The 10057-nt window shown below is 38.3% G+C and overlaps 1 protein-coding gene across 1 annotated transcript in view; it reads right to left on the reverse strand.

Annotated features, from left to right (window-relative positions):
* ell (elongation factor RNA polymerase II) overlaps positions 1–9354 on the reverse strand; it is a 38999-nt gene extending 29645 nt beyond the window's left edge. Inside the window, exon 1 of the mRNA XM_008407112.2 lies at positions 9146–9354. Within this exon, the coding sequence (XP_008405334.1) occupies positions 9146–9325 (180 nt within the window). The 5' untranslated portion in view covers positions 9326–9354. The remainder of the gene's footprint in view (positions 1–9145) is intronic.
* Between the last annotated feature and the right edge of the window lie 703 nt (positions 9355–10057).

Consider the following 10057-nt stretch of genomic DNA (forward strand, 5'->3'; position numbering starts at 1 on the left):
CCCTTTGTTCGCTGTAAGAGTAAGATCAGTTTATGTCGCACATGACACACACCTCACAAGCTGCTTCAAGTGACATTTACAAACAAACAAGGTAATTATCAAAAAGCAGACAGATTTTTTATTATTTTTACAGTTCTAAGCACTTTTTTTTTTAAGGAAACGGGTGATGCTTTGAAAATATATATATTGAAAGGTGAAAAAAGAGAAAAAACAAGTATATTTTAACAGGATACACCAGAAAACTTAACATAAACAGCATCATACATTATTTTGCCACTTTACTAGGAATACCATGTTTGTACTACTTTGGCACCCATTTTGCATTTAAACTTCTTGTTTTTAAGGTGCATAGATTCAACTGGGAGTTAAAAATGCTCTCTTAGGGATTCTGGTTGATTTTGGCAAAAGAGCCTCATGCAGTTGCTGCAGATTTGTCCACGTTGCTCAACTCTGATTACATCACATCCTCAAAAATGCTCTGTTGAACTGAGATCTGGTGAGAGTGTAGGTCGTTTAAGTACAGCGACCTTCCTGTCATGTTCAAAAAAGCAGTTTGAGAAGATGTGATCTTAATGACCTGGTGCATTATCCTACTGGAAGCCACAGTCAGACAATGGGTACATTGCGGTCTTAAAAGGGATGATCACAGTCAGCATCAATTACTTGGGTAGGATGTGGTGCATAAACAATATCTGACTGGTACCAGTGTTGTGCATTCAGAGAAGGTATTCTGGATACTTTCCCATGGTAGACATTCAAAGGTATCTTAACACTTATTCGTACGACGCGCCACCCATTCACCCCAACTTGGATCTTTAGTCTCCAGTCGAGCTCCCAGCACCACGCCCACACAGCTGTACCAGCAGCAATTAGCAAACCCTTACAACACACTTAAGAACAGCTGTAAACGTCATCAATGGAGAAGAATTGTGATGACGTGCTGCAGCTAGAATATCGGAAAGGGTAGGAGGATCTTAAAGAGACTGACACCAATTTCAAAGCGTCATATTGTTATGAAGCTACGTCAGTTTACTTATGAGTTGTTTTCGATACAACATTTTCATATTAATTGAAGGTAACCTAGCTATTTGATTGTTCTATAAAACCGCACTGTGTGCCTGGAAAATACATAACTTTTGTCACTATAGTAGATGTACCTAATAAAATGTTTGGTAAAGCAGGGGTCTTAAACTGCATTTCTCAAGAGCCAGAGTCCTTTGACTTTAGATGTCCATTTCAGCACACCTGGCTCCAATATTAGCTCATTAGCAGAGCTCTGTAGAGCTTCACTGCATGCTGGTGAGACAATTGGACAGTTTGATTCAAGTGTGTGGGACAAGGGTCACATTTAAAAGTTGAGGACTCCAGCCCTCGAGGACTGCAGCTTGAGAACACTGATTTAAAGGAAGAGACGAGTGGTATAAAATGGTTAGGCTGGTGTGTAACATGTTCTGTAATCAGCATGAGTAGTAATGGCTTTAATACTGTTGCAACATAGAAAACACGCTTTTATTAAACAAGTGGTAGCAGAAGAACAGTCTTGAGGATTTGCATTGGTCTATACAACTCCGAACACATTTGACCTTAACCGTGTCATTTTCAGCTTCTGAAAAGTTCTACAACATTTTCCCCTAAATATTCATCCTCTTGTTGCACTCAGCAGTTTTTTGTGCTTCTTAGAACAAAGGGGCTGTCGGACTCGCTGCTTCTATTCCTGTTTGGCAAGAGCCACTTGCAACATAAACAACAACCTCAGACAAACGGAGACTGTACCTGTGCAGCTGGAACAAAAGAAAACACCTCCTGCCAGCAAACTCCAAGCTGCCGTTTTTGTCGCAAGACAATACAAAAGCAGCAGCACGCATAAATTCAACTTTAATCGATGATTTCTACAAACCCCTCCACATGCAAATATCGTTAGGAGCAAGAAGCGAGTTCCCTAGTCAGATGTTCCTCTAAAAGAAACAAATTACTCCCTTCTGTTGCAGAAACAGAGAGATTTGCTGGGACAAAAAGTAGAATTTAACAATAAATGTGAAATTGCAGAGTGCATTAGTGTTGTGAGTCAAGCGCTATTCAAGAACAAGTATTAAACACACTAATGTAGACTATTTAATACTTATGACATTCTGTTCACTTTTGCAGGGCCTTTATTTCATAAAAACATATTTACAATCATATGACAGGAAATTCTTTACAACATAGGCCTAGCTGGGTATAATGATATAACACAGATTAATGGATATAGCAGTGCATCAACCTGCTTTTATATAGCTGTCCTCAACCTCAAAAAGCATTTAAAAAAAACAAACAAACAAAAAACCTTGAAAATATAAGGAATCCAGTATTGTAAGCATTATTTACACTTACTGAATGTCTTCATAAGAATACTGTGACACATTTGCTGACAAAATGTGTGAAAACAGGATGGAGTATAGGTTCTCTATGGACCTAAAAAGTATGTCATAAGCTTGAAAACAGTCACAATTAGTTGTTTTTTTTACTTACAGGGACTCCCCTACAGATTTGAAAAAAGCAGAGAAAATCGAGCACCATGTTAGAGGGGATTCCATCAAGTTTTGCCAAATTTTGTTTAATTTTATGCAATCTCTTAGGGTTAATAAAACAATTTTCAACTGAAGGTTACAGTCATACAAAGCTCCAAATTGCTTCACTAGCTGCTTGTTCAAAAGCAATACGTGCTTCCACACACACGTATTGCCAAAAGACACAACAAGTCAGGCAGTCTGCTGTGACACTGTGTTGACATGGTCACTTGTAGTAACCCCGTCACAGGACAGAGTAACACCATGACATTCAGTGAGTCATATTTGGCTTTAGTCATTACAGCCATCCCTGGCACTGACCTGTGATCTGCTGAGATGGAGGAATAAGCATTCCTTAAATAACCATGGTGCTGGCAGAACAACCAAAGTTGGGCAACAAAATCCAGATCCATTACTTCCCTCCGATCTCATGAGGGTTGAGGAAGGACATGGATGCCCAGGCCCATAGCTTGCCACAAGAATTTGTTTTTTAATCAGTAATAAGATCTGATTATTTAGGTTTCGACACAAAATATTTGCACCAAAAATGCATTTATTTAATGTACCAAACATCTGTGGAGGCGCCAAGTATCCCTATTAGTCATGGCCTTACTGCATTAATGCCAGAGTTCCATTTGAAACATCACCAATACTCCGTGATCTGTTCTTTTCTAATAAATAAATAAATTCACACACAGCAATGAATAAGGGTTATCAAAAATAATTGATATCTTGATCAAATCGATACCTAAAAAAGGAGTCATCCAAAGAAACTCATTGCATCAAAATCCATATAAATCAATAAATTTATTATTTCCCCAAATTGTCGCATTTCCTCAGACAGCAGCTTTGCAACAAGACATCCAAATCCTCTGGAAGTCATAACCCAGAATAAAAAAGAAAAACGTGTGTGACCCTCCTTAGCCGACAAGCCTAACACGGTGTTGTTGTTTGGAGGTTCTTTCCCCACGAAGCAGACAGACAGGAAAAGAGGAAATGCAAAAAGATCCCATATGCTAGTTGTGCTAATGTTACAACACTGATGTTAGAGATCAACTTAAAAAAGGTCAATGAAGCTCCTGAAGCTGCAACAGTGAAATAAATGGTAAGCCTCCAGGAACACTCAAGTTTACACTATCCGTTTACATATTAGCTTCAAAATACTTCATAATGCAAAAAAAATGTTTCAGATAACAGTTCAATCTACTAAATGGTGAAGAAATTAAACAATCCTTCCCTGCTGCTGTAGTTAATTGCTAAAGAAAATATTCAGCAAAATTATCAAAAGGACAGAAAGTCTGCAGAGCTGCTGTCGAACACATCTGAATTAACTATATCCTTGTTTAAACACTGCATTTTTTTTATGCTTAAGAACCATGCTTGTCTCGAGGCAAACTTTATTTTAGCATAGAATTACCCTTTACTTCTCACTTTCATGAATCAAAACTTGATTAATCGCACGGTCAAATTTTCATCTCATCCATTTATAAAGGTTTGATTTTTTAAACAGTGCAATACCCTGTCATCAACTTTGTTATAGTTACAGCAAACTGCTGAAAACTTCAGTCAAAACATTAATCAAAAGTAGATTCGGAACATCAAACAACAGTCTAAAATATCAATATTAAGGTCAGGAGTCTGTCACCAATTCACCGTAGACGCACAAGTTTGGCTTCGTATATATATAATTGATAGTTTGACAAAATTAATCTAAGCCTTACTTCACACAGTTATTTGTGTTGACCAAACATGTGTATTGCCTAAACACTGGGAGAAGGTTTGCTTGTTTTTGCTTGTGTACACTTCAACAGGGGTCAGTGGTTTTCAGTTTGACATTTTCTACACTCAATTGCTGACACAATTTGGCAGAAATACATTTTCTGTATGAAAGGATGAAGAAACATGTCAACCAGATCACATATTCCAGGCCGCAACATGACAATTCCAGTAATTAGGAAATAATTTAGCTTTGAAAAACTTGCAAATGCCAGTTGATATTTAGCTTCTTTATAGCAAAAAAAGAGAAAAAGTAATCTTGAGCACTGCTGAATCACACTTTGTCTCTCAATATAATCGACAACGGCTTTCCAAAGGCGTTATTAAAAACTCATCCGCTCTCTAGAAACCGTTCTGGATGACGCTGGTAGCAGAATTACTCATTTCCTCACTTGCGTCACACCCGGTTAAAGGAAAGAAAAAAAAAATACAAACATGATTAAAAGGAAGAGTGAGTGTTGGGCTCCAAGTCCCACAGCAGGAGCTCCGGTTAACTTTGTCCTGAAATGTGCAGAGAGAGAAACCCAGCTGATAGTCATGTCTCTTACAGGAAGCACTCATTACACAGACAGCGCCATGGCTGCTGGGTGGATGTTGCGCAACATCCAGAAACAACATGAGAAATACTCTGAAGCCAATAAGCAAACTGCACAAGCTCTGCACCTGAGCCAGCATTTTGCTAGCTTAAATAGGCATAAGCTGAAAATATCTGAAAGGAAAAAAAAAAAATACAATGTCTTGTTCCGTCAAGTGTCTACACGATATATTTAGTCACAGGACAGTGATGCAATTAAGAGTTTAACTCTCTACCTTGTCCAACCCGCTGCTGCAGCTGGGTACCAGCCAGCGTTCGGGTTATGACGAAGCTAAAGGCGTGCAAATACTTTAGGAAAAAAAAAAATGTCTGAGTCACAGTGAAACAATTGAGGCTGAAGTCTAGGGTGTTGCAAAGAAACATGAGATTAATTTTACTTAGATTGCATGTAGCCTCTGTCTAAGCAAGGTGATTAAGTTGGTCGTTATTGATGTTCAGCTAAGCATAAAGGCAAATCCTACGATGCTGTTGGTTTGTCATGCAATACTATAAGTTTATTCTTCAAAAGCATTTCAAGCTCTCCTTTATAACCTTTAATTATGCATATTTGTTTTAAATGAAATAGGCAAATTGTAGTGCAGCTATGTATACCCATATGAAACTTACATATTTTAAAACAATAACTTATTTGCATGAATTTTCCCATTGTCTATAATTGTCATTTAAATTCATCTGGAATACAAACTGAGATCTCCTAAACCAAAGACACTCCTCATACCCAAAAGAAAAGAGTGACTCAACCATAATCCTTCGTTCTCCAGGTGATCTTGTGTGTGCTCATTTCCCTGCCAATGTTTAAAGCACTCCTAACAAAATAAGTCCTTCATGAACCCATTTGATTATGCGGTAGACTCCATCCAATAAACCCGAGTAAGCGTTTTAAGTGTAATAAGTGGGAAAAGCATAAAGACACGGTTAACCTATAATGAACTTGGCCACGGTGGCTGCAAGTCTGCTTATCTGCTTAGGATGAAAACTGCAAACAGGTTCGTCACTGCCGAGTCCGTCTCTCCAGTTTATCAGTCCCTTTCATCTATGGTGTAATATTCTCCTGTCAGCTGCACAAAGTTAAACAGCTGACAAACTTGTGTGTCTGTACTGATGAATGCCATCTTCAACAGTCACGCCAGACGATAACAAACCGAGGTGTAGCTGCTTAAACTGACACACAAGCCTCGGAGAGGTTACCGTCAAACCAATACAGGTGACTACATCAGCAATAACAATATCCAGTCAAGTTTGCACCTAATGTAGGACTTGAAGATAACCTGTGATAAATACCTGCAAGAAGGAACACTCCAATAACTAGAATAATCAGCAACACAGATAGGAACCAACATCTCTGATTTACATGCCATCACAATCATAGATGTAGTAAATATTTCAATTGCAAAGAAAGGTTTGGGTGAAAGATTTGGTAGGCTGTAAGATGCTAAAGTTCAGGTAGAATGGCGGAAACTTTGTAATTATTAAAAAAGAAAGTGTAGTGAGCAAAAAGTGAATTTATTTTAATGGCCATCTTCATCACATATGAACGTTTTCCCCAATATCTTGAAGCCCTATATCTCAGTTTGAGTCTTTCCTAAATTGTATTTGCCATTAACAGTTTTAATACATGCAGTCCAAACTATGACATGAATAACTTCCCTCTTTCTGACTGCACAGCAGTGGCATTTCTTTCCCCACTTCTTCCCTCCGACGTTGGCTAGCAGTGGCGACTGGACCATAGGGGGCGCCGCCCTTCCAAACGTGGAAGGGGGAAAAATTAAAATGTAAAAAATAATTATCTATATACATGATTAAAATATTGTATTAGCAACACCAGTTTTCCTTAATAGCGTGTGGTTAAAAATAATCTGAATTACTTACACAACATTTCTACCAACTGAGTATTCAACTGTGAATTTCCCTCCTGCACCACAGAAGTGGTGCCTGGTAAAGTCCCACTGATTTCTCGGTTAATTTTATGTTTGTAGTCATGATTATTTCATCTCATACTGCTGTCATTAATTTATACTCAAAAGTTCAATTTCAACAGAATTTAGCCTGTTGTTTCAGAGTTAAACTTCTAGGCAGTCATAGAGTAGTTTGGTATTTTTCACAGTTTTGAGTCGGACTCGGTGTTGACCGTTGTCACTGATTTAATACTTAAATACTGTATATTTTGCTAGCTACCTAACCAGACCTTTTACTTTTAGCTCAACTGACTCTTCGTGTTATTTTGAAGTACATGAAGAATGCTATATTGTTGTGGAGCTATAGTTATTTTCCAGTACCAGTAGTTTGAATCATTAGGAACTATGAAGGAAAAATGTACTGGCACAGCAAGATTTTTTTCTCACCGGCCGCCACTGTTGACTAGAATGATGATTGCTGGGGTCTGCAACCTGCAGCTCTGGAGCCACATGCAGCTCTCAAGTTCCTCCACAGTAGCTCTTTATAACTTTGCTCCCAGAGCAAATAGAACTGAACAGTGTTTCTAAATGTACATGGTGTGCCTTTTGTCGCCATGTTTAAATATGTTTTGCTGTTAGAATGTATTCATTCTCTTGCTATAATGGCTTAATGGATTTTCTCTGCTCTAAAACCTGAAAAATTGACATACAATTTTGATAACTTAACCATAAAAAGCAAAACAAATAAACAAATAGTAGGTTTGTTTGAAGGATTATGTGTAATTTAGTTTGAGAAGGGGGAAAAATGGCTCTTTGAATTGTGGATGTTGTCACCCTCTGGTACAGGCTGTTCTACAAGTGAAATCTGACCATTCTAGATTTCCCTTATCCTTTCCACAAACTGCTTCCATGTGCTTCACTGTAGCCAAATGTTCCTGAAACTCTACGGTCTGTTCTTACATGACCTGAATGAACTTACAAAGCTCAGATCATTTGAATGAGTAACGTTATTCAAAACCATCCAAATAAATATAAATAAGAACTCTGACCTGCTAGTTGCCAAATGTGATGTCACTGCAGGTATGTGTGTGTGGAAGCTTGTTTCTGGGTAAAGTAGATTTTAACTTGATTGAAGTACAATTAATTAAAAAAAAACAACAACTAACAATTACATTGTGTTCTACAGGCAACAAACCAGAGCTAAAGAGAACAAAAGTTTCTGTTTCAGATGTAAAATGGTTCTCTGTATCTCCAAAGAAAAATAAAGTTGAACATTCATGGCGAACGCAAATACTTGTGTAATGCAATTGAGAGAGAACCCCTCTTTCTAACACCCAGTTTACCTGTCCCAGTTTATTTGTTTTGGTTTATCAGCTGCAGTCTTGCTGTAGACAGCCACTGGAGCTGGAAATAAGGCCCTTTCCTCCTGCCCTGTCAGGTTTTCCCTGTCAAATATTTATAGAAGCTGAAACATTAGATGGCCACAAACAGACTTAAAGCTCTGGGCACAGAAAGTCCAGCGAGCAAGAAGAAGCTGTAGCGCAATGGCTGTAGATTATTTGAAAGCCAATGTTGATACGTATAAAACAAAATAAAGTAAAATCAGAATTTTTTTTTTTTTTAAGTTTGACGCAATTTTTAGGCTGTGATGAGTACGTGAGCATTTACTGGAACTGAGGGGGTTGGGAAATGAAATAGACGCTTCTCGCATGAATGCTGGCTGTTCTCTCATAATTATTCACGGCGTCGTCATTTGACAGTCAACCCAATTCACACTTTCCCCTTACACTACTTTATAAGAAGGCGTTAGTTCAGAACAGGCGATTTAAAGCTCCAACCCTCACTGCTTCCAGGCAGTCGCAGGCTAGTTCTGCTAGCAAAGGTCTGCCAAACATTTATTTGCAGCCCAACAAAGTTTCTGGAAGCATCGACACATGACAGCCTACATTCTCCCCTCGTTGTCAAATTAATTCCCAACTCATGTTGGGGCGAATTAAGTTAAAACTGTTGCGCAAACCAAACCAAACACCTTAATCCAATGAAATAACCATTGAGGCTCTGTGTTGAGAAGCAGCGAGCTTGATAAATGCGAGACGAGTGAAGTTTAAAAAAAAAATTAAATAAAATAGCCTCGCTACAACATTTCCAACTCAAAACAAGACAGACTTTATAAACCAGGCTGCAGTGTGTGTTCCAGCTTTGAAGGCAGCGGCAGACAGAGCGGTGACTGACCTCCCTCTGCCTGCCTGCCTGCTTCTGTGTCTGTCAATGCCGACAGGAAAAGAGTTCAGACCCGAACCAGAATGGCACGCTGCTACAAAGAACAAAATTACCTTGCTGCTCTGAAAGCCTTCAAGCGCCCTCAGCGCGCTGTCAGTGAGTTTAACGTGAAAGACGGTGACATTACTGCCGTTGCTCACTCTTCCACAGGACAGTCCGTAGCACTGCTCCTCCTTCAGCGCCGCCATCTTACCCACCGTTCCCACACTCTGTCGTAAACCGAGAAGTCCCATTGCTTTTCATTGAATATTCAGTGGCTGGTCACCGATGAAGTCACTGATCTGCGAGGAAGCCTGTACAGTTACATTTTCTAAAACCGTATGCTTATATATATTACAACGTGTCTGTTGTTAAGTTAAATTAAAGGAATATTATATAGAATATGTGTCTTTCTGATAATTGTCAAAATAAATACTTTTTTTCCCTCAGTGTCGCGACATTATTGTGAGAACTTAAAAAGTTTGGTGACCTCAAGTCAAATGGATTATATGATATGATATGATATGAGTAAGATTTAGTTGGAGGCGTAACTTTAAAATCTTGCTGATATTTGTTTGTACTTATCTGCACACTAGCCACAAAACCGAATGCCTTTTAAAAATAGAAGTGGTGTAAGGTCCCTTACATGGGAAGGACATAGAGATTTTATTATGTAGTATGAAGCAAAACATCATACGTTTAGATTATGAGTAACAACGGTGACGGAATAAATAATGTATGTTTCCAAAGAAACAAAATTCATTGAAATTAATAAATTTTTGGATGCATTCTGTCCCAATTTACCTACAACTGATAAAGATTAACTTATCATCCAAAATTTATCGCTCTACATTTTTTTCCCAGAAAACTTTAGCATTTACAGCCTTTAACAAAACCTGAATTTTACATTAGTTTATCTGAAATTGTTGAGGTACTTATGTTCATCCATTTTACCTCAGTATGTTTACTACAATCATCCGACTCTG

The sequence above is a fragment of the Poecilia reticulata genome, linkage group LG4 (assembly GCF_000633615.1).
Source record: "Poecilia reticulata strain Guanapo linkage group LG4, Guppy_female_1.0+MT, whole genome shotgun sequence".
NCBI classification, from domain to species: Eukaryota; Metazoa; Chordata; class Actinopteri; order Cyprinodontiformes; family Poeciliidae; genus Poecilia; species Poecilia reticulata.